Here is a 24,322-nt window from a genome sequence, read left to right as displayed (position 1 = left end):
CACCTTGGCCTGCCAAAGTGTTGGGATTACAGGTGTGGCCACTGCACCCTGCCAAATATTCTCTGTCTCTCTTTTTTTTTTTTTTTTTTTTTTTTTTTTGGAGACAGAGTCTTGCTCTGTCGCCCAGGCTGGAGTGCAATGGCCTCATCTTGGCTCCCTGCAACCTCCACTTCCTGGGTTCAAGTGATTCTCCCTGCCTCAGCCTCCCGAGTATCTGGGATTACAGGCGCACGTCATCATGCCCTGTTAATTTTTGTATTTTTAGTAGAGACAGGGTTTTGCCATGTTGGCCAGCCTGGATGTTCTCTCATTTTTAAAAAGCAGTTTCACTTCAGACACTAAAAGCAAGTGTCCTAGTAAACACTGAAGAAGAAAAATATTTTATTAGATTATTTGCCCTTTCTTCTCTGACTTGAGAATACATTTTCTCAGAAAAAGGTAGAATCCTCAGATTTGTCCATAAACCAAGGGTACCTTAAGACATTTTCTTTGTGTTACAGTGAAAATGACTATTTTGACAACCTGGAAGATAAGGAGCTAGGCTAAGTCTTACTCTCGTCTATCCTGTCTGTCACTAGGAAGGTTTCCTACTTTTCCAAAGGTTAGTGCTCCATTTTGCCCCTATGTGGATTTATTTCGTTGAAAATTGCTGCTCATGGCAGGTAGGTCCTGCAACTGGTCCTTTTATTCATCTTCAACTTTGTGGTCTGTGGAGGTTTTTTAGGAGTTGCCTGGAGCACTTAGAACTGACTAAAATACCCCTCTTTTACTTTCCCTAGAAATATCCTGTTATACTTAGTTTTTGTTTTTGTTTTTTTTCTTTACCTGTTCATTCTGACTGTTGCTTCTGTTAAAGATGACTTGATCTAAAGAGTAATCTTAGGCTTAAGTTGTTCTTTTCTTCATTTGTTTTAGAAGGATTCAGGAGATTTATGATTTAAATTTTGACGTTGTGATCATTACAGTTAAAACACATTTTAAACTAATAGTAAAAATATTTTCTACCTAAGAGAAAAAGGGCTAAACCTGTTACAAAGGATGACTCACTGTGGAAATACTGATTGTCATGATGTGGTAAGTTTTGCTTTACTCCGCTAATATGGCTACGTGAAGCTCCTTCTGGTCTTAACTGCCTGGACAAATCATAGTGGCCTTATAGTAGCTGGTACTGTTGGAAGACTGGCCTGTATTTCAGTGGATTTGCCAACTTTTGAAGAACCCATGGTGATTTCTTCTGAGGTTTGCATGTTTTAACTTCCTTCATGCAAATGCTTTTAGCTACTAAGATTTTTATTTTACATTGTGTATTTTTCCATGGAGTATGGTCATTCTGTGTTTTGAGGGCAAGGCAGTGGGGTAGGACTGAGTTGAAAAGCGTAATATGGCTCATCTTTTCTTTTCTTTTTTTTTTTTTTTTGCATTTTGTGCTGCTTTTATTTTACGAAAAAGCTAATTCAAATCTACATTAAACTAAGTTGAATACAAAGTCTTTGTGAAGAAGGCCTGGTAGTCTCGTTTACAAAAATGGCCAGTGTTGTCTTTGGCCTTCAGATTTCAGGGTGGGCACTTCAAATGGCTTCACATTTGCATGTTTCAGCACTAGAGCATAGGAATAGACTCTGGCATCCACTGTAAGATGTTCTTCAGCTATGAGAGCATCGAGTCTCTGCAGCAGGTCATTCTTGGGTAACGAAATGACTTCCACAAATTCTCCATCCCCTGGCGTTGGCTTGGGCCTTAGATTTTCTATATCATCTCCGTTAATGATTACTGTCACAATGTGTGTGGTACAGTTTGACAAACTTGGGTCCATACAGACCACTGGAGAACTTTCGGCAGTGTCCCCCTAGTAGCCAGTTTCTTCTTCAAGCTCCCGAAGAGCAGCTGCTCCTGGGATTTCACCATAATCTATGAGACCTGCAGGGAACTCTATGCAGTAGCCACCTGTTGGTCGTCAGGACTGTTTCACCAGAATGATACACTCGTAGTGAAGCGTTCTCTGCAGCACAGGGATGATCGCTGCATCATCACCAGTCTGTTCTTTCCTGGTTGTACGTTTCACTGAGTCCCAAGTTCCAGTTTTACCAGTAGGAGCCACCTACGTTGTTTTTTCAAGCTTGACCCATTTTCCTTCTGAAATTAACTCCTCCAAAATAATACAGTGTTTCCATTCTGAGAAGATTCAGTTGGTTCTTGGCTGTCCCTTTTCAAACTAGTCTTTACAGCCCTCAGGAGAGAAGTTTACCTCCAAGGTGTAGGGGTGACAAAGGGAAGAGAATGAAAGAACTACTGGAGGCAGCAGTGTCAGCAGGTGCCAGTGCCACGGCTGGAGACACCGGTGCCTACCGAGGTGCTGAAAGGATGTGCCATGGCTCATCTTTTCAAGTCAACCAGTATTTATCAAGCTGCTCTGTGGAAGGTGTGGGGACAGGATGGTACCTGTCCTTAAAACCAGAATGATCAGACTCAGTGGAAAGAGAGTTACAAGAGTTACTTGAACAACTGTTTGTCCCTGATTATAAAATAAGATGGAGTGATAAATACACTAGAATAATAGATAAGCTTTTGGAAAAAAAGTAGAGAATTAGTTCCACCTCAATATATCCAAGACTTCATGGCAGAGTTCTTGTTTGAATAGGACTTCAAAGAGTAAATAGGAATAGGAAAGGCTTGGAAGGATGGGAGGAGGGGAGGTGTTCTGGTTTATGAGTTACATAAGTAAGTACTTGGAAGCTTAGAAGTGCCTGGAATATCTGGTGTGAGTTGAAGCACTGAGTGCATTAAAGAATAGTAGTTTGAGCCAGAGTCAGAAAAGAAGCTTGATGCCAAATCACAGACGGCTGTGAATGTGAGGCTGAGGAATTGGGGCTTGATTCTTCAGGCCTGGTATTGTTTCATGCCAGCAGAGGTGGGAGAGAGAGGGTTTCCCAGCTCATTGACGTAATGAGCCACTGTGACTAGTGGAAATTGCATATTCTTCAGGTAGGTTGGGGTGAAGTTCAGGTAGTTGAGAAATTCGTAGCTCAGAGAGCTTGTCTTCCTTAGAGAGAGTATAAAAATTGACTCTTACTGTAAGTAGTCAGAAGTCTCTTAAGAATACTAATATCAAACGCTTCATTTTAGAGATTACTTTTGATGCATATATTGTAAAGCCACCTGTTTGAGATATGAAGTCATTGAGATTTTTCCCATATATGATTTACTTTATCTTGTGGTGGCTACCCAGTTAAATATATTCCTGAAGAGTGTTAATGTGAGGGAACTAAATTTTTGTAAATTGAGTCATTTTAGAGCAGCAAGAATTTTTTTTTTTACAGATTTCTATTGTGATATAATTAATCTGATTATTTTAGAGCAAGACAGTATCCATCCCACCCCCACTCCTGCTCTGTCCTGTGAACATATGCTTCAAAATTTTTGTCTTGTCAACATCTTGAACTGAGAAGCCAGTATTTAAATCTTAACCTTTATAACACACTGATTTTTACCATTTGCAGATGACAGAATTCCCTGTTATTCTTAATTTAGAAATAACTTACGTGAGTGGACTTGTTTCTAGTTTGTTTTGCTTGCTAAAGAACACAAGTTGTTTGGGTTTAGGATGGGGTTTGGCACACCTTTTCTGAAAGGGCCAGGTCGTTAATATTTTAGGCTTGGGAACCGTATGGTAACTGTGCTTGTTGTAATTGGAAACACCTGTAGACTGTACATAAATGAATGGACATGGCTGTGTTCTAATAAAACTTTATATATAAAACAGGAAGAGATTGGGGTTTGCTGACTTCAGCCTAGAATTTTCTTCTGTTTAAGCTGATTTCATATCTAAAAGAAAGTAAAAGACAAGATGTCAAATTACTGCATAAGTTATTCCTATAACGTAGGCACCTGTGGCTTATAGAGACTGCTGTTTTTAAGTGTTGCTATGTTGCCTTTATATGTATAACCATAAGCAAAAATTTCTTTCATCCTGCTCTACCTTTTCCTCAAATATTTTGACTACCCATCACGTACCAGATGTTAGGCTGAGGATAAATGGTGAAGAGGCAGAGTGGCCCCTGTCCTCACAGAGCTGTAGACCAGTACAGGGGGCAGACAGTAAGCAAACAAAGTAATTCTAGGCTGTGATAAGCACTATGATGTTATCAAGCATGATGCTGAGAAGGAATTGGGGGGGAGTGGGGTATCATGTATATAGAGTGTTGAGGGGAGACCTCCCTGAGGAGGTGAAGTTGAAGCTGAGACCTGAGGCCAAGAGGATTTAGTCATGTGAAAAACCTGATGGGTCAGAAGACAGTCATCCTCCCCTTCTCCCTCCGTGGAATGTCAGTCAGTATAAACATGGATAAACTATTCACATTTTCAGATAAAATATTAAAAGCTATTTTATAATATTTTCCCCCCTCTTTTTAACTTCCTTTTTAGGTAAGACTAAAAGCAATGAGAACAAATGGAAATTTTTGTCTTCTGGTTAACACATGCACATACATTCTGAGTATACATTGAAGTGTTGGCTACCAGGATAAAAGTTTTAGCATTGTGGCCTATTATTTAGAGCCTTTGGGATGTGTGGAATTTGTTAAGCATTGTTCATTTGCATTTTATAAGGTTGAAACTGCCTGTGTTTGTGTTCTCCTGGCGCTCCTGAGGGAACATGCAGTGGGAGAGCGCCCTCTGCTGGCGACTCTCCCTCATCGTGCTCTGCCTACTGTAGCCAGTGGGAGAGGCGAGGCTTCCCAGAGGGTGTGCTCCAGTGGTCAGGTTTTGGGGTCTCACAGGCCTTCCACTGTCATATCATAAGCTCTTTAGGTCACGTTTAGGAGAATATTCATAAATAGACTTGTACATCCCTAGCTCCTGTGCTCTGTTGCTTTTTTCCTTATCTGTGGCCCTCTAATTACCAGTGCTCTTTCCTGGACTGATTACTGACACTGTGATGGCAGATGAAGAGGGCAATGTAAACTGAGTGAAGCTCTTGTGTTTTCACCTGCTATCTTTGGCAGCTAAGAACCACCTAACGTTGCCTCACTTTACTGATACATGCTGTTGACAGATGCACAAAATGAATATAAAGTGGATACGTGTGTGGTAGCATTTTGAATCTTTGTACAGGAGGAGCATGTCCTACGTGAAGTGATCATCCTGCGGGAACCTTGACCTAGAGGGATTCACCGTGTTGGCTAGGTTTGGGGTGTTTCATTTTTGTTCTCGGGGTGTTTTGTTTGTTTGTTTTTGTTTTGTTTGTCATTGTTTGTTTTTCATTTTTATTTCGTCCCAACATTTTCCTTTATGGTCCACCATTAGATATTGATCAGTTGAAGCTCATTTTAAGACTCGTTGGAACCCCAGGGGCTGAGCTTTTGAAGAAAATCTCCTCAGAGTCTGTGAGTTGATGCTTTGTAATTATCTGCCCTGTTGGGAGCCTCTGCCACTTGCCTTCTACCAATCTGTACTTTGACCTGGGTGTGTTTGTAAGCACACATACCCTTTGTGTGCTGACTTCCAGGATGAGTGAGGTATAAGATAGTGTGAGTGTGTGTGCGCGTGCACGCATGTGTGCCTGCTTGCATGCACAAGTGTGTTTTATTCTCTATCTGGGTACACACTAAGATCATGAGAGCCTCTATTAGGCAATAGTATCCCAGTAAAGCAATGAGATTTGAGATTCTAATTCATTAATCCAAGAGATTAATGCAAAATGTGTGTCTCTGTCCTCAAGCTCTGACTTTCATCTTTCTCAGAAGTTTCACGTATGCTCTAGAGCTCTTTTCACTGTTTCTAGTGTTTGTTCTCAGCGCATGAACTTCACCATGTATTTAGTGTAACTTAATCACTAAAAGAATAAAATGTACATTGTCTGCACACTGTTGCCCCTTCCCATAAGTTATTTTTTATTGTTTTAGAATAGATACTCACATATCCTACGTAAAATGTTCGTTCCCAACAGAGGGACCTTTCTACCCAGTCCCTAGACCCCACTCAGAAGAAACAACTCCACTCTTGATACCTCAGATCCACAGGAATGTGGTTATAAATTTTCCTCCTATTGCCTTGTAATTATAAGTTAAATAACCCGAGACAGAGTTTGGAGCTAGTGCTTTCTTGCTTCTAAGCAGGGACTTAGACAGAAGCCATGGGAATGTGACTCTGGCTTACTTTTGCTTGATTTCCTGCTCTTGGTCATTTTCTTGGGCCAGAGGCATGAGAGAAGCCATGAAAGCCCAGTTTTTTTTCCTTTTTCCCTCAATCTGCTGCCAGGCAGTGGAACAAAAGAAAAAATGAGCTACGGAGCCAAGCTCCAGTTATGCCTTCCTGGATTCTCCTCCCAACATTTATGACTGAAGGGGCCCTTTGCCTAGTTGGGAAGACTGCTGGGTAGCTTGAGGCAGGCATAAGTAGGTGAGTTGGAACTGTTCATTCACCTTCCTGACAAAATAAAGAATACCGTCATCTGGTATGTATCCGGTACATTTCTTGAAAGGATGCCAAAGCCCAGTGTATTTCTGAACCTCCACTCTGAATTTTGTTTCATTTACTTATTTAAGATAAAGAAGCAAAGGCCCAGAAAGGCAGTGACTTTTCCACGTCATGCACTGAGTCACGTGGCAGAGCTGAGTATAGATCCCAGATGCTGGATAACATGATCCAAACTATAATCGCATGTGATTACATACTATTTTGGAAGTCGTTGTCAGTGTTACCACAATGTCAACCTAAAGAGGTATTTTTTCCCCCTTTATGATATATAGAAGCTGGATTAGAGTGAATCAAAGATATCAGATGATGCTTAGAAAGGGCAGTACTTTTTTTTTTTATGTTTTTTCTTAGAAACACTGTCTTACAGTAAGAGGCCCTAAGGGCAGAGGGAGGACTGGGAAGGAGCTCAATTAATAAATAGTGCTAATGAGACCAAGCAAATTCATTTCTTTCCTGAGAGTGACTCTTAGCAGCCCTTTCTTAGTCTTCTCTTCCATCCCAGCCATCTGCCCTATAGATATGTGCTATTAGTCGCAAGGAATTCAAACCAAAGTCTAGGTAAAATAGTCAATAGTATTTATCTCTCATTAATCCATCACTTATTTTTAAGAAAGAAACACTAGGTGCACAGCCTAATAGTGGAGGTCCCTCTGTGAAATGAGGCACATTATATATTTCAACAGCTCTACTGAAATTGAGTACCAGAATACAGAACTTGACTCAAATAATATTATATTGAGTGTAAGAATAAGAAAGTTTTTTTTGTTTTTTCCTACATAATTGGGGCAAGTGGATAAAAGTAGTTTAAACATCCTAAGGGGTAGACAAGATTAATTTCGTGTTCACGACACGGCCCAAGTACCTGTTTATCTTGTGGTAACATAATGGATAAATAAGGCCAGGTGAGTAAAATTGTTCAGAGATTTTTAAAATTTTAAAAATTAAAGAAAAAAGACATTAGTGAAGGAATGCAGAAAATAGAAAGCCAACAGCTATTTTCATTCTCCTGAAAAGTAGTGAAGTAGCGATGCCAATAATTATGAAGAAATTGAATGCTGAGTAAGAGAATGCAGTAATGGATTGAGAACCTATTAGGATGAGCCATAGGAAAAGGTATAAATGGGTTGTGATGGAGGCCAAGGAAAGAGAATTCATTTGATTAATGTCCCAGTTTTTGTAATAATCAGTGAAAGAACAAGAAAATCATATTAAGAAAGCAAAAGCAGACTGGGCACAGTGGCTCACATTTGTCCTCACAGCACTTTGGGAGACTGAGGCAGGAGGATCACTTGAGGCCAGGAGTTTGAGGCTGCAGGAAGTGGTGATCGTGCACTGCACTCCAGCCTGGGTGACAGAGCAAGACCTTGTCTTTAAAAATAAATAAACTAATTAATTAAATTAGATAAAAAAGCAAAGACCTGACTCATTCATATTTTCCTCCAGAAATAGAATCTTTCTAACTTCTTGACAGAAAGGGGATATAAAAAATAACCTCTTTGACTAAAGGAGACAAAGACAGAAAATGCGCAGGCCAGGTATTGTTCACAGAAAGGAAGGAGAAGTGGAGGATTTTTACATTTTAAGACCCAACTGGTATATTGCTATTGCTGGTTTATTTTGTGGCCCCTTTTTGTTACTTCCCTTGGCATGAAAAGTGTCATTTGTTATGTGATTTGTTAAAGGTAACTCTAAATTCTGTTTCCTAAACTCCTAACAAAACAAAGAATTCCATCATCTGGTATGGATCTGGTACGTTTCTTAAAAGGACCACAAATCAAAGTGTAATTACTACCTCTTTTGGAATTTACTGGCCTCTGTCTTTGGGTTTAGGGAGCGTGAAAGGCAGCGTGGAGCACATGGCTCTAGCTCTCTCCCTGTGGCCAGCCTTAAACAGATTACTGCTAAGTCATCTGACCACTAGGGAGTTCAGTTCAGAGGACGAGCTAAAGTAGAAAAATTATTTGGGAAAGCCACAAAGAAGTAAAATTGCTTGGCCATGGTGCTTATTGAAGATGATGCTTCACCTGAATGAGGGAATTAGTAGTTAACAAGAAAAGGACTACAAAAGGGGTTTATTGAATTACATTGAAGATTTTTAAAATCTCCTCACTTCTGCTCTTGGTAGGAACATGATAAACAGTTCTTACATTTTAGAAGAGGGCAAGTTGTATTAACATTGATAGAACAGTTAAAAGAGAGAAGTTGTGGTACAGCTTACATATGTGCCTATACATATAGAAAATCTCATAGTTCTGCCCTTGTCAGATACTTGCAGAGTATTTTGCAGACTTCCCTCCACCTGTTTGTTAAGTGAGGTTAGTCTGTTCGCTTGTTGAAGAGACTTGTGGAGGAAATCATGTGGCATGCTTTAACACTGTCAGCAGCCTGTGACTTCTGTTTTGCCTTTGCCATTAGCCTCTAACCTTCTGCCCGTCTCCTCTTTCTTCATTTACCATTTTGTGTTTGTGGCAAGTATTTTAAATGTACCACTAAATAATATCTTTGAAATGTGGCATTGCTTATTAACCCAGATGCCTACGTGTATCTTAATTCGGAGGGATGGTGCCTTGGAGAACCCGTGCTGCAAAAGTTTAGTCTCTTTCTTGAATGGATATGTTGGATATTTTATTTTGTTCAAAGTTTGAGTCAAAAATTTTAGAATCATCTATATTTCTCCCACAAACAGGTTTTGGCCGTCAGTACTTGAAAACAGTTCTCTGGCTGGCATCCTGGATCAAGGGGCAGTCTGTTTCCAGGGAACCTAAAATATTTAACAGTAAAGATGATGCTAAAACCAAAGAAAAGTAATTTTTCTTATCTGCATGGCCAGTCACTGACTACATGCCTAGTTACTCATGTCATTCACAGAAGCGACTCATGTCATTCACAGAAGCTTTAACATGCAGCCTTGGGTCCTCGGGTAGGGTGAATGGGGGGTAGGTTTTTTTGTTTGTTTAGGGGTGGCTTTTTGACCTTTTTAAAAACTTGAGTTGAAAATTATTTTTTGCACTGTATGTTTAACAATGCCCTTGACTAGGCATCTAAGATATTAACCAGCTTCAGCAGATTATGCGTCTGACGGGAACACCCCCCGCTTATCTCATTAACAGGATGCCAAGCCATGAGGTGAGAACAAAGAGACTGTACAGGGATGTCGCACTGAGAAGCCACGTTCTCATTTTATTGCCACTGTATAACCAACAGTTTTTAACATCACTGGATGCTTGCATGTGCCTGGAGGCCTGCCTATGTGCTATTGCAGGATGTTGACTTTTGGGATAAAATGTCATCCAGTCTTGTGAGATTGGGGATGGAAAATTGTTATTTTTATATTTGGTTTTGTGAATTTAGTGCTCGTGAGGCGGTTTCTTTCTAGGTGCTATGCCTGTAGCTAGGGTGTGCTACTATCATGACCTTTATCAGAAGGGTAGTTAACTGAAGTCCATTAGCATGCTTTCTAATTCATCCACTTTTTTAATGACCAAAAGAGAATTCTTTATTTAAAAACAAAACAAAACAAAACTGAAATATCCAGTACTAATACATACTATATTTAAAAGAAAATACACAAATAATATAAAATAAATACAAACACTTTGGTACAGTTAGGTACCTTCTTTATTCTTAACTACTTAGTCTAACTCTTGTTTTATTATCAGAGGTCATTGGGGCACTTCTTTCTTTCTAAGATACCCTTAATATTTTAGGGAACCGGGTTGGCATCACAGAGAGCCCCTCCCAGCAACTTTGTTTCTACTTCGGCTATATTCAGGTCATCTGTTGATTTATCTTTATTAAAGGGATGACTGTTCTCTGAATGAGATAATTGTCTCTTACCTGTTTTCCCTTCATCTTTTTATTTACATGTTCAAGTAGAAAGGGATTACAGCCATTTATATATTCAATTCCTACAACTTTCTTTTCAAATCAGAAAGATTCTCAGTTGCTTTTCAAAGCAGACCTTTCCTCCTGACTCCACATGCAATCATTAAGAAGGTGAAGGCTGGGCGTGGTGGCGTGCATCTGCAATTCTCAGCACTTTGGAAGCTGAGATGGTAGGATCAGTTGAGCCCAGGAGTTTGAGACCATCCTGGGCAACACAGCAATACTGCAGGTCTACAAAAAAATTTAAAAATTACGGCATGATAGCACACGCCTGCAGTCTCAGCTACTTGGGAAGCTGAGGCAGGAGGGTTGCTGGAGTCAGAAGTTTGAGGCTATAGTGAGCTGTGATTGTGCCAGTGATCTCCAGCGTAGGCAACAGAACAGAGACTGTGTCTCTAAAAAAATTTTTTTAATAAATAAGGTGAACTTGCCCAAGCAACCAGATTTTGTTTTTGTTTTTGTTTTGTTTTAAGATAGGATCTCACTCTGTCACCCCAGCTGGAGTGCAGTGGCACAATCTTAGCTCACTGGAACCTCCACCTCCTGTGCTCAAGCTTCCTGGGCTCCATCTCCCTGCTCAAGTGATCCTCTTACCTCAGCCTCCCAAGTAGCTGGGACCACAGGCATGCATCACCATGCCTGGCTAATTTTTTGTGTTTTTAGAGACAAGTTTTCACCATGTTACCCAGGCTGGTCTCAAAGTCCTGGGCTCAAGTGATCTGCCCTCCTTGGCCTCCCAAAGTGCTGGGATTACAGGCGTGAGTCACCGTGTCTGGGCAACCAGAACTTTTTACAACCTTGTGTGTGTATGTGTAAACATAAATATACATACATACCTTTACTGTTGGACTGTATTAAAACAGAAATTTTAAAAAGGTGGTTAAGATAGACAGCAGACTTTGCTTTTCTCTGAAGGTGATAGTGGGATAGCAGATAATGTTTCTTGAACTCTCACTTGGAACCAAGTACTGTGTTAAGAAAGTACTAGGTTTGTTATCTCTAATCTTCACTCCAACCCTGTGAGGTAGGACTGTTATATTAAGTTTATATTAACTTTTTTGTTACCAGTGTTACTTTGTTAGCAAGGTTTAATATTGATGTCCTTTGATGTGCTAAGAGCACCTGCTGAAGTCAGCACTATCAAAAGACTGCTGGTCCAAGACTTACTTTGGGAATACCAACCCTTCTAACAATTTTAGCTCTTTGAGAAAGCTGTCTCAGAAAGGGCTACTTCTTACATATCTCGGCCTCAGTTTTTAAACTTCTCATCCTGTGATCAGAAAGCTGATGAAAGAGAATTTGATTGATGAGTATTCTCGTTCACTTGAAATGCAACTGTGAGAGATAGCAGGAATAAAGAAGGTGATGATCATAACTAGGAAGTTAGGATAGCAGTAAGGGAGAAGTTTTATCAAAGACAGTTATAAACATTGGAGTTAGTGGACTTTGTCAGTTAACACTCGTTCCTTAGCAGGACCAAGGTTCTTTCTTTGAGAGAAGTAACATTATTGAACAAAGTAATTCTGAAAACCCTTGTTTTTTCAGGCAAGAAACTATATTCAGTCTTTGACGCAGATGCCGAAGATGAACTTTGCGAATGTATTTATTGGTGCCAATCCCCTGGGTAAGTTGACAATATCCTCACCTCATGGATATTGAATTGGTTATGATATAAATTGGGGATATGAAGAAGAGTTTCTCCTTTTGACCAAATAACGTACCATTAGTTGAATCTTGGAAGGTGATAAATATGGCTTTTATTATCTATTTGTGTTGTCAGATTTTTTTTTAATTACATGAGATGCTTATATGTTTAAATGATCACAGACCTTGGGGTCGGGGGAATGGGCAGGTACAGTGGAGAAAGGAGAGAAAGTAATAGGAATGTTGAGATAAAGGATTGGAGAGGCAGGAAGAAGCAGATACAGAAGAAAGCTGTAGCTTGTTCACAACTGCTGTGGATTCATGGTGTCCCTGAGTGGAGGACAAAAACCACTGAAGTACAGGTGGGTGTTTAGAGGACCCACCCAGGAACTCCCTGCAGGGTGCTCTGCTCTGTCAGTAGCTGCCATTGCTACAGATCCTGTCATCTTCCACACACATGAACTTTTCCCCTCCCTTATTCTTTCTCTGCCCCTTAGAGGTGTAACTATCCTCTCCTCTTTGTGGAGCTTATTTGCTACCTAAACTTAAAGAAATGGCTTCATATGCCTTCAAGATCCTTGGCAGAGGGAAGTGATGGTGGCAGTTGAAGATATGTGTTGCCTTGGCTAAAAATGCAATTGCTTTATTATTATTATTATTATTATTGTTATTGTTATTATTTTTTTTGGTAGTGTCAGGGTCTCAGTCTGTTACCCAGGCTAGAGTACAGTGGCACAGTCATGGCTCACTGCAGGCTTAAACTCCTGGGCTCCAGTGATCCTCCTGCCTCAGCCTCCCACATAGCTAGGACTACAGGCATGCATCCCCATGCCTGGCTAATTTTTTAAAGAATTATTTGTAGAGACAGGGTCTCACCATCTACTAATCTTTGTCTCCTGGGCTCATGCAATCTGCCCACCTCAACTTCCAAAAGTGCTGGGATTCAGATGTGAGCCACCATGCCTGGCTGACTATATTCTTTGAAGGGGAGGACTGATGTGTGCTTCAGATGGTCCCTGAAAGCTGCTTTGCCTGAGCCTCATTCCCTGACTCTAGAAGAGGGCAGTGGACAGTGCTATTTAATGGTAGACACAGAAAGATCAGACCAGGACCTCCCTACAATAGGGAAGGGAGCCATGCTATGATAACGAGTATAATCCACCTTCTCACTTTTCTTAAGATTGTATTGCGTGGTATGTTTTAAAATCTCACTGCATTTCTTTGCATCTGTGTGGGTCATGTGTCTTCTTAAGGGTCTTGGCAGCTATGCTTCAGGTTTAGTTTTATCTTTTTGAGGGCCGACAGCCATGCTGACTTCTTTAGAAGCTGGGGTGAAGGCTAGGTGATTTTACCTTTTTAAGTACTTCATCCATAGTGGTTATGGAGAGGAATTTTAGTGTCGCAGTGATAATTCTTACAATAGCAGAGATGCTCATGCTCTTTGAAGTATTGGGCAGTTGTGGATGAGTTCGTGTCAGCCTTGGAGACGGAGAGTATGTCATATCTCAGCTGGGTTGCTCTCCTGCCCAAGGATGAATCCACAGTCTCATCAGGGGTAGGTACGATTCTACTGAGATTGGTTTAGGTTTGCATCTGCCCTGGCATGCTCTAATTGACTTTGTATGATTTATTTGAGCTGAGAAGCTCTCTTTGAGCCTTAAGTACTACAGGATGTTGGGAAAAGATGTTGTGTTCTTTCTTTTTTTTTTTTTTTTTTTTTTTTTTTTTTTTGAGACGGAGTCTCGCTCTGTCGCCCAGGCTGTAGTGCAGTGGCACGATCTTGGCTCATTACAAGCTCCGCCTCCTGGATTCAAGTGATTCTTCTGTCTCAGCCTCCCAAGTAGCTGCGACAGCAAGCGTGTGCAACCACGCCTGGCTAATTTTTTGTATCTTTAGTAGAGACTGGGTTTCACCGTGTTAGCCAGGATGGTCTCAATCTCCTGACCTCGTGATCTGCCTGCCTCGGCCTCCCAAAGTGCTGGGATTACAGGCATGAGCCACTGCACCCGGCCCGTTGTGTTCTTTCTTGTCTGTCATTCTGTTCTGAATTTGTCCAGAACAGCCCTAAGCCCTAAGTTTTAAACAGGGCAGTACTCACTGACACCCTCTTAACGGACTCAGAAAGATTTGTTAATTCATGTTTTAGTGGGAGAGGGGAGATATTTGTGTTCCAGCAGCTTATTTAGGTCACATAGCTCCTGATAGGTCTTCCCATTCTTTGAAATCATGACGTTGAAACCGCCAAAAGAACTAGATACCACTTTGCTAATGAGTTGAAAGGAGGCTTTGGTCCATCTGGTGCTCAGCACTGTACTTCTCAGCATTTAAACGTGCCTTACAGCCCATTGCCAAACAGTGATGTCATATAATGAGGTTCCCCTTGCCGGGCAGATGGAGTACAGTGTTACTCTCACAAGCTCATGCCCAGCATATTAACTGAGCAGGAACATGCCAGCAATATAAATATTAACAGCTCTGTTTCGTCAGCCACTGACTTTGTTTCACTGCTATTCCCAAAACATGAATTAAAACTTAAATTACCCCTTGATGTTAGTGTATATATTTATCTGTCAAGATTTTTTTTTTTAAGAAATAGCATCTCACTCTGTCACCCAGGTTGGAGTACAGTGGCACAGTCATGGTTCACTAAAACCTCAAGCTCTTGCATTTAAGTGATCCTTCCTCTTCCCTATCCCAAGTAGCTGAGACTACAGGCGCATAACACCATGCCCAGCTAATAATATCTTTGAGGAATCTTTTTCTTGCCCCTGACCTTATTGGTTATAAGAACATGGTAGTTTTTACCCTAGGGGTAATAGAGACTTGTCATATAATCTGTGTTCAATTAGAAAATCAACAGCTGATAAGGTTTCTTTTTCTAAGAAGAGAAGACCATCAGAAGAATATATGTATATATAATCCAGGCATTCACCTAGTACTGTACTGTAAAGTGTAAACTAATGAACTTGAATTGACACATGAATATTCACTTTGTTTCTGTATCCCCCTGAAGCCCATATTTCTCCAGTGGATTACTCTGGAATTCAAGCTGTAGGACAGGGGTGTTTTACAGCCTCCAGTATACACAGCAGTCGATCTCCATAGAAAGCTGTCTTCTTCACTATTTACCCCCACCCGCTCCACATTTAAGAAGTAATTTGCAAAGTCTCAAAAGCCTATTTCACCACAGTGATAACTGGTTATATGGCAGTATTTATCCTCCCAAGTGCTGCCATGCTGAAACACAAAAATACTCATTTGAAATACAGAGTTAGACAAATCACCATTTTGTAACCCCTTATGAAAGAAATAATTGCTTTTGGAAAGGAAACCCAGTGAATGCAAAAAGCCATAAGTGAAAGGAACGGATATTTATTTGGTACCAAAATATCCCACAGATTACTTGCTTTGGTCAAAGGGGAAACATCTTAACCCAGTGACCAATTTTAGTTCATTAGTAGTGGGACAGATGGCCTTAATGCATTATCACATGCATGGCATCACCTGTATTTTTGCTGAAAATGTTTGACCTGATTCTTACCTAACTTCTGGTTTTTGGGAAGTACAGGGGATAGTGGAAAGCAGGGTATAGACACATGACAGCAAAAGAAGCAAAATCAGACACATCCCGAGAAACAGTCATTCTCAGGACAACCAGAGGGTCTCTTCAGATCAGAATCGGGAAGGAACAGGGCTTAGAAGTAAGGAGATTATTCTAGACTAAGGGAGACTAAAGAAATCCAGTTAGTTGCAGTGCATGGCCCCTAATTGAATCCTGGTTTGAACAAACTAGTTCTAAAAGACAACGTTGGAATAATTGGAGAAATTTTAACATGAACTGGATTTTAGATGATATTTAGAAATTATTTGTCAGAGATGATAACAGTATTATGATTATATAGGAAGATGTCTTTGTGTTGAAATATTTGGGGAGGGTAAAGTATCATGTCTATAATTTTATTTTAAAACAGTTCAGAAAAACATATAAATAAATACAAAAATGTTAATTGTTGAATCTGTATGCTGGGCATGTGAGTGTTCACTTTATCCTTGTTTTTACTTTTCTGTTTCTGTATATTTGAAATTTTTCATAGTGAAATTTTTTTAAATAAAATTCCCTTTGATTTTAATACCATGTCTCACCCCCATCACCATGTAAAACCCCCAGTTTATTCACTGTTTGAAGATCTGTTTGATGAATATTTATTTGTCTTATGTTAGTAAATAAACAGCGAAGGGGGACAAAAAACAACAACAACAAACACACAAAAAACAGTCCTGCCTACCTATTCTAGATTACTGTAGCTGTAGGCTTTTGTTTTTATACAGTTTGACTACACTGGTAGCAGTTTGACATTGACGTTCCACAAAAGCCTGTTCAAACACAATCCTAGTCATTTAAAAAAATTCTTCTTTAGTAACATGTTCTTTAAAAATACAAAATACAGGAGGAGGGTGAGGGTTGAGAAATAACCTGTTGGGCACAATGTTCACTATTTGGTTATTGGGCACACTGGAAGCCCAGTCCCCATCCGTGAGACCCATGTGACAAATGTGCACGCGTACCCCCGAATCAAAAATAAAATAAAACATTTTAAACATACAAAATACAGATACACACACACACGTAAAGGAGAAAAGGGCCAGTATATCCTAGAGTAGGTATTTTTGGAGGAGAATTCCTTGTTTGGATATGAAGGGTCAAAACTATGTTTGCTTAATAAGGCATACTTTTTTGTAACATATTAAAAACTATTTTCCTTCCTGTCTATGGTACTGATAGCTGTCGACTTGCTGGAGAAGATGCTTGTATTGGACTCAGATAAGAGAATTACAGCAGCCCAAGCCCTTGCACATGCCTACTTTGCTCAGTACCACGATCCTGATGATGAACCAGTGGCCGATCCTTATGATCAGTCCTTTGAAAGCAGGGACCTCCTTATAGATGAGTGGAAAAGTAAGTCCTAAGGGTAGGATTAACATCTTGTACCACTAACCGAAAGCGGTGGGAAAATAAAAACTGAATGGTCATAACCAACTTGCTAAAGCTTGTAGTTGAGGTCTGTAATGCAGAATGAATATGTTCTCTGGTGGAAAGTGTTGTAGACAGTGATACTCTCTGGACCTTTGAGATACTTAACATCTGGTCTGATTTTATGCACAGCCCCTCACATATAGGAGCTTTGCATGGAGATTTGAGGTTTTCAGAGTTATTGCATTTACAACATCTCTCTGAGCTAAGTAAAGAATAGGATATTTTTACAGTTTTACAGTTAGTAGAACTGGGGCAAAGAGAATTTATGTCTTACCAGTTAACTTAGAACTAGTTAGGGACATAGCCAGGAATGGAACCCGTGTATCCTGTGTCCAGTCCCATATTCTTTCCATAAAACACAAGTTCAGAACTCCAGTTAAATCCAAAGAGCCAAGACCATCTGTTGCCGTAGCTTGTGAGAGTGCTCTTTCATTCTTGAGCACCTCCGTAGAGAACTTAAGAGGCATTCAGCAATGAAAAACATGAGGAAAAAAAAAGGTTCTTTTCTATGTCCCTCGAACTTCTGTGTGATAACGTGCTCCATTAGAATATTACATACCAGCTGTGAGGTAGCCCATCATACCACTACCTGGACAGGGAGGAAGGATCTTGAGTGAAGTCAGAGTGCTCGCCAGCAAAGAGAACAGCCTAAACTCTCACGTCTTACTTTTCCTTCCCGATGTCTAGGCCTGACCTATGATGAAGTCGTCAGCTTTGTGCCACCGCCCCTCGACCAAGAAGAGATGGAGTCCTGAGCACCTGGTTTCTGTTCTGTCGATCCCACTTCACTGTGAGGGGAAGGCCTTTTCACGGGAACTCTCCAAATATCATTCAAGTGCCTCTTGTTGCAGAGATTTCCTCCATGGTGGAAGGGGGTGTGTGTGCGCGTGTTAGTGTGTGTGCATGTGTGTGTCTGTCTTTGTGGGAAGGTAAGACAATATGAACAAACTATGATCACAGTGACTTTACATGAGGTTGTGGTGACTTTACATGAGGTTGTGGATGCTTCAGGGCAGCCTCCACCTTGCTCTTCTTTCTGAGAGTTGGCTCAGGCAGGCAAGCTGCTGTCTTTTTAGGAATATGTTCAATGCAAAGTAAAAAAATATGAATTGTCCCCAATCCTGGTCATGCTTTTGCCACTTTGGCTTCTCCTGTGACCCCCACCTTGACGGTGGGGCATAGACTTGACAACATCCCACAGTGGCACAAGAGAAGGCCCACACCTTCTGGTTGCTTCAGACCCAACGCTGTCCCTCAGTGATGCGTACAGCCAAAAAGGACCAACCGGCTTCTGTGCACTAGCCTGTGATTAACTTGCTTCGTATGGTTCTCAGATCTTGACAGGTGTATTTGAAACTGTAAATATGTTTGTGCCTTAAAAGGAGAGAAGAAAGTGTAGATAGTTAAAAGACTGCAGCTGCTGAAGTTCTGAGCTGGGCAAGTTGAGAGGGTTGTTGGACGGCTGCTTGTGGGCCCGGAGTAACCAGGTAGCCTTCAGAGGCGGTCATGTGTGCATGTGAGTGCATACGTATATGTGCGTCTCTCTTTCTCCCTCACCCCCAGGTGTTGCCATTTCTCTGCTTACCCTTCACCTTTGGTGCAGAGGTTTCTTGAATATCTGCCCCAGTAGTCAGAAGCAGGTTCTTGATGTCATGTACTTCCTGTGTACTCTATTTCTAGCAGAGTGAGGATGTGTTTTGCATGTCTTGCTATTTGAGCATGCACAGCTGCTTGTCCTGCTCTCTTCAGGAGGCCCTGGTGTCAGGCAGGTTTGCCAGTGAAGACTTCTTGGGTAGTTTAGATCCCATGTCACCTCAGCTGATATTATGGCAAGTGACATCATCCTCTCTTCAGCCCCTAGTGCTATTCTGTGTTGAACACAATTGATACTTCAGGTGCTTTTGATGTGAAAATCATGAAAAGAGGAACAGATGGATGTACAGCATTTTCATTCATGCCATCTGTTTTCAACCAACTATTTTTGAGGAGTTATCATGGGAAAGATCAGGGCTTTTCCCAGGAATATCCCAAACTTCAGAAACAAGTTATTCTCTTCACTCCCAATAACTAATGCTAAGAAATGCTGAAAATCAAAGTAAAAAATTAAAGCCCATAAGGCCAGAAAACTGCTATCTTCCTCTAAATATGATTACTTTAAAATAAAAAAGTAACAAGGTGTCTTTTCCACTCCTCTATGGAAAAGGGTCTTCTTGGCAGCTTATCATTGACTTCTTGGTTTGGGGAGAAATAAATTTTGTTTCAGAATTTTGTATATTGCAGGAATCCTTTGAAAATGTGATTCCTTTTGATGGGGAGAAAGGGCAAATTATTTTAATATTTTGTATTTTCAACTTTATAAAGATAAAATATCCTCAGGGGTGGAGAAGAGTTGTTTTCATAATTTGCTGAATTTCAGGCATTTTGTTCTACATGAGGACTCGTATATTTAAGCCTTTTGTGTAATAAGAAAGTATAAAGTCACTTCCAGTGTTGGCTGTGTGACAGAATCTTGTATTTGGGCCAAGGTGTTTCCATTTCTCAATCAGTGCAGTGATAAACGTACTCCAGAGGGACCGGGTGGACCCCCGAGTCAACTGGAGCAAGAAGGAAGGAGACAGACTGATGTTGATTCCCTCTCAGCCGGGACTCTCCCCCTTTCAAGGAGAGTGAACGTAAAGGCCTCATCTCCTTTATTGCAGTTCAAATCCTCACCATCCACAGCAAGATGAATTTTGTCAGCCATGTTTTGGTTGTAAATGCTAGTGTGATTTCCTACAGAAATACTGCTCTGAATATTTTGTAATAAAGGTCTTTGCACATGTGACCACATACGTGTTAGGAGGCTGCATGCTCCGGAAGCCTGGACTCTTAAGCTGGAGCTCTTGGAAGAGCTCTTCGGTTTCTGAGCATAATGCTCCCATCTCCTGATTTCTCTGAACAGAAAACAAAAGAGAGAATGAGGGAAATTGCTATTTTATTTGTATCCATGAACTTGGCTGTAATCAGTTATGCCATATAGGATGTCAGACAATACCACTGGTTAAAATAAAGCCTATTTTTCAAATTCAGTGAGTTTCTCAAGTTTATTATATTTTCCTCTTGTTTTTATTTAATGCACAATATGGCATTATATCAATATCCTTTAAACTGTGACCTGGCATACTTGTCTGACAGATCTTAATATTACTCCTAACATTTAGAAAATGTTGATAAAGCTCCTTAGTTGTACATTTTTTGGTGAAGAGTATCCAGGTCTTTGCTGTGGATGGGTAAAGCAAGGAGCAAATGACAAGGTATTAAGCACTGGGGCCTGTCTTATCTACACGCGAAGGTAAGAGTGGCCGAAACGACAGGGCTCAGCAGACTGTGGCCTGAAGGTCAAATCTGGCCCACCACTCTTTTGGTGTAGTCTGCTAAGAATGGCTTTTACATTTTTAAATGGTTGGGAAAGAAAAACAAAAAGAAGTAGTAGTTTTTGTAGCAGGTAAAAAGTAATGTAAAACTTAAATTCCAGTATCCATAAATAAAGTTTTATGAGAACAGAACCATGTTCATCTGTTTATGTATTGTCTGTGGCTGCTTTTGTGCTACAGTGACAGAGGCAAATAGTTGCAGCAGAAACTATACGACCTCCAAAATGTCAACCACTTACCATCTGGCCCTTTAGAGAAGTCTGCTGACCCTTGGCCCAGGGCTACAGTTTTCTCATCTATACAGTGAAGCTCAAGTTTTCTTCATCTTTAACATTTGAGACTATAAGCCATATATTTTTATTATAAAACTGCCAGAGAGAAGGTTGGGTTTGTGTATATATATATGTACATTGTTTGTAAGCTTTTAGGCGAATGTATTTTATGACTGTTTTTCTTAGCTGGCTACGGTCCTTGAAAATACTCTTCAGAATGACTGAATTGCATCACGGGATGAAAGAGCCACAGGGTCTCAGAGCTGATTTCTCAGGGACTTTGCTGATGTGCTTCCTTTCTTGGTGTCCTTGGAATGACAGCCAGCAGGTGTCCCAGGGTGGACCGTGGGGCTCAGCCTGTGAGGATATTGAGAGCTGGGTTTTTGTCTGGGCCCTGGCTGGCAGCGGGGAATGAAGGCAGTGATAGAAGGCAGACCAAGCATAGTCTCCTTTCCATCCCCAGTGACTTCGTAAGGAGGTGAGAGAAAAGGGCCCTGGTTATTACATGGGGTCCTTTAGCTCCTGTAAGAATCAGACAGTTGTAGGGAGTATTTTGCATTCACATACCAGACATGACAGCAGCCTTCCTCCTAGGCTTCTGAGAAGAGGGCCTGCTTAGCCCAAGGAGAGTTGATACCAGAAAAAGCTCCCCTGAAGTGAAACCACTTAAAATGGGGACCAAAATTTCATAGAATGTGGTGGACACTGGGGGTAGGGGAAGCCTGAATGGAACTTTAATCATGAAAATGGAACATAATGATGAAAGCATGTTCATAATTTTAAAGATATATTAATTCTGACAAAGAAGGAAACTAAGTTGTTTTTGAAGTGAAACTGATTTTTGCATCTTACAATAATCTTATTTGGTTTTTGCAACATGATCATAGAAGGAAGTTTTGCAAAAATATTTGATAGTTTCATCAGTTTTCAGAGTCTCTTAATATTTTGATATTCACATTCTTTTTTATAAGTATCAGTGATCACCTCCTCCACTTTATTGTTAACTGGTCTGAGTCTGTCACCCACACTTTTTAGGGCTTTTGCTTAAGGTTTGAGCAGTTTTCTAGCATTATTCATCAAATCCACCACCATTTGCAAGATTTGTGATTATTGCAATTAAGTTGCATTCTATTTGTGTCATTTGTCATATACTTACAATATAACCATAGAGACTAACAGAAGACCAGAATACAGTGGGCAGGATAAATACTTTGGCTTCAGGTACTTAGGAAGCAAAGAGAGACTAACTTTTTATAAATAGCTCGTTAGTGAATGTTTTCACATGGGGATGACTTTCACTTCTGTATACAATTTGGTAGCTGCAAGGACTTGGTTAATGAATATGCAAATAATAAAGACCCCCTTTTATTTATAATGCAGATATGTTTTCATAATGTACATGCCCTTTGAACTTAGCATTTACACTTCTCAGAAGCCTTTAGCCTGAGCAACATAGCTGGGGACTCTGACTCTACAAAAATTTTGTTTTGATTACCAGGTGTGGTGGCGCATGCATTGTTAGTCCCAGCTGCTTGGGAGGCTGAGGTGGGAGGATTTGAGCCCAGGAGTTCAAGGCTGCAGTAAGCCATAGTTGTGCCACTGCACTCCAACCTGGGTGACATAGTGAGACCCTGTCTCAAAAAAAAAAAAAGGTCTTAAGTGCACAGCGTAGAATGTTTTCAGTGTCACATTCTTTGTACAGCAAAATACTGGAAGTAACCCACATATCTATGAATAAGGACTTGATTGAATAAGATGGTCATCCGTGCAGTGGAATACCATCCAGCAAGGAGAAAAAGTCAGTGGCAAACTATAGTACCCTGGCCCCCTTTTTTGTTGATAGATAATGCATGGCTAGGAAATGAATATACATTGAACTGTTAGCAACCATCTCTAGGTAGTGGGATTGTGGCCTTTAATTTTTATTTATTTATTTTTTTTTTGAGATGGAGTCTTGCTCATCGCCCAGGCTGGAGTGCAACGGCGCAATCTTGGCTCACTGCAAGCTCCGCCTCCCGGGTTCATGCCATTCTCCTGTCTCAGCCTCCCGAGTAGCTGGGACTACAGGCGCCCGCCACCACGCCGGCTAATTTTTTGTATTTTTAGCAGAGACGGGGTTTCACTGTGTTAGCCAGGAGAGCCTCGATCTCCTGACCTCGTGATCCGCCCGCCTCAGCCTCCCAAAGTGCTGGGATTACAGGTTGAGCCACCGTGCCTGGCCAATGGCCTTTACTTTTTATGCTATTTTTGTAATGTATGCCTTTTTTTACACTGAGGGTTTTGTTTTGTGATCAGAAGAAACTTTTTCTTTCTTTTGTTTCTTATAGAGAAAGGTGTTTAAAGTCTATGTGACCTGGAGAACCATTCTCAAATTTCAGTTTTGCCAGGGTAGAGCCCAGCCTTCCAAGGCAGGAGAACAGTTGCTGGAAAGAAATTGCACCCAGCTATTAGGCCTCTGGCAAGCAAAGCTGCACCAGTACTTTGTAGCGGGATTCTCCACCCAGCTGGGAGGATTTGGTGATTTCTTCTTCAGTAGAAGGGTGTATTTTAAGAATCTGAAGCAGGATTTTTCAAGTTTGGCACTATTGACATCTCAGACCAGATAAGTATTTGTTGTGGAAGCTGTTCTGTGCAGTGTAGGGTGTTAGGCAGCATCCCTGGCCTCTACCCACTAATGCCAGTAGCACGCATGCTCCCTTCCCCCAGCTGGGATAGCCAGAGATGTCTCCAGATGTTGTTGCCAAATGGCCTCTGGGGAACAAAATCATCCCTGGTTGAAAACCACGAATCTAACACTTCATCCCTCCTAGTCTTGCAGAACACCAAAGCCTCTTTTCTTGGAAAAAAAAAAAAAAAATTTAACACCCAGTAGCCTGTTGTAACTTAAAGAAGTAGTTTGGCAACCGGGCACGGTGGCTCATGCCTGTAATCCTAGCACTTTGGGAGGCCGAGGTGGGTGAATCACCTGAGGTCAGGAATTTAAAACCAGCCTGGTCAACTTGATGAAACCCTGTCTCTACTAAAAATACAAAAAATTAGCCAAGCTTGGTGGTAGGCGCCTGTAATCCCAACTACTCAGGAGGCTGAGGCAGGAGAATTGCTTGAACCTGCGAGGCGGAGGTTGCAGTGAGCCGAGATCACACCACGGCACTCCAGCCTGGGCGACAAGAGTGGAATGCCTTTTGAAAAAAAAAAAAAAAGTAGCTTGACATCTTGGAGGGAAAGTACAAATTGGAAAGGCCTTTTTAGACTCAAAATATTTTTAGGGGAAAAGGAAGATGGTAGCTTAGAAGAAAATATGTTTGGTACTGAATTAAGGTCATTTCTTTAAAAAAAAAAAAAAACAGTAGATGTAGATGTTGAGTAAATTAAGTTATCCTTTGTTCAGAAGCTCTTTGCCATTATCCACAGACAGAAAATCTGGTAATTAAACTGGGGTATGACTACAAGATTTTCTTAGACCAGTAATGAAATAACAAACCTCAATGTGCCTGTTGTGGACACCTAAGATACTGGTTAGTCTGCATCTCACAAGTTGACATTGGACATCGAGGCTGTCTTGTTAGGGGGAGTTTGCAGCCTTCTGCATCTGGGAACAG

General features: G+C 40.8%; 1 protein-coding gene, 1 long non-coding RNA gene and 1 pseudogene across 7 annotated transcripts in view; 1 reads left to right on the top strand and 2 right to left on the bottom strand.

The window, feature by feature from the left end:
- MAPK14 (mitogen-activated protein kinase 14) overlaps positions 1-20,106 on the top strand; it is an 83,902-nt gene extending 63,796 nt beyond the window's left edge. For 4 of the 6 annotated variants that reach the window (XM_015136236.3, XM_015136235.3, XM_015136237.3 and 1 more), the window contains 4 exons: positions 5,302-5,381; positions 11,905-11,983; positions 16,787-16,960; positions 17,726-20,106. In XM_015136236.3, coding sequence (XP_014991722.1) covers positions 5,302-5,381; positions 11,905-11,983; positions 16,787-16,960; positions 17,726-17,793 — 401 coding nt within the window. In that variant the 3' untranslated portion in view covers positions 17,794-20,106. Of the gene's footprint in view, positions 1-5,301; positions 5,382-9,520; positions 9,601-11,904; positions 11,984-16,786; positions 16,961-17,725 lie in introns of all 6 variants that reach the window. The other 2 variants (XM_015136234.3, XM_078000290.1) reach the window with 2 other exon arrangements.
- LOC106997915 (ADP-sugar pyrophosphatase pseudogene) lies at positions 1,392-2,229 on the bottom strand (annotated as a pseudogene).
- LOC144340438 (uncharacterized) lies at positions 16,317-24,074 on the bottom strand. The gene is made up of 2 exons (XR_013416545.1): positions 23,733-24,074; positions 16,317-22,188 (listed from the first exon to the last, which is right to left on the bottom strand). It is a non-coding gene; the product is annotated as an uncharacterized LOC144340438 (long non-coding RNA).
- Between the last annotated feature and the right edge of the window lie 248 nt (positions 24,075-24,322).

Source organism: Macaca mulatta, chromosome 4 (assembly GCF_049350105.2).
Source record: "Macaca mulatta isolate MMU2019108-1 chromosome 4, T2T-MMU8v2.0, whole genome shotgun sequence".
Taxonomy (NCBI): Eukaryota; Metazoa; Chordata; class Mammalia; order Primates; family Cercopithecidae; genus Macaca; species Macaca mulatta.
This window is presented reverse-complemented; position numbering and strand designations above follow the sequence as displayed.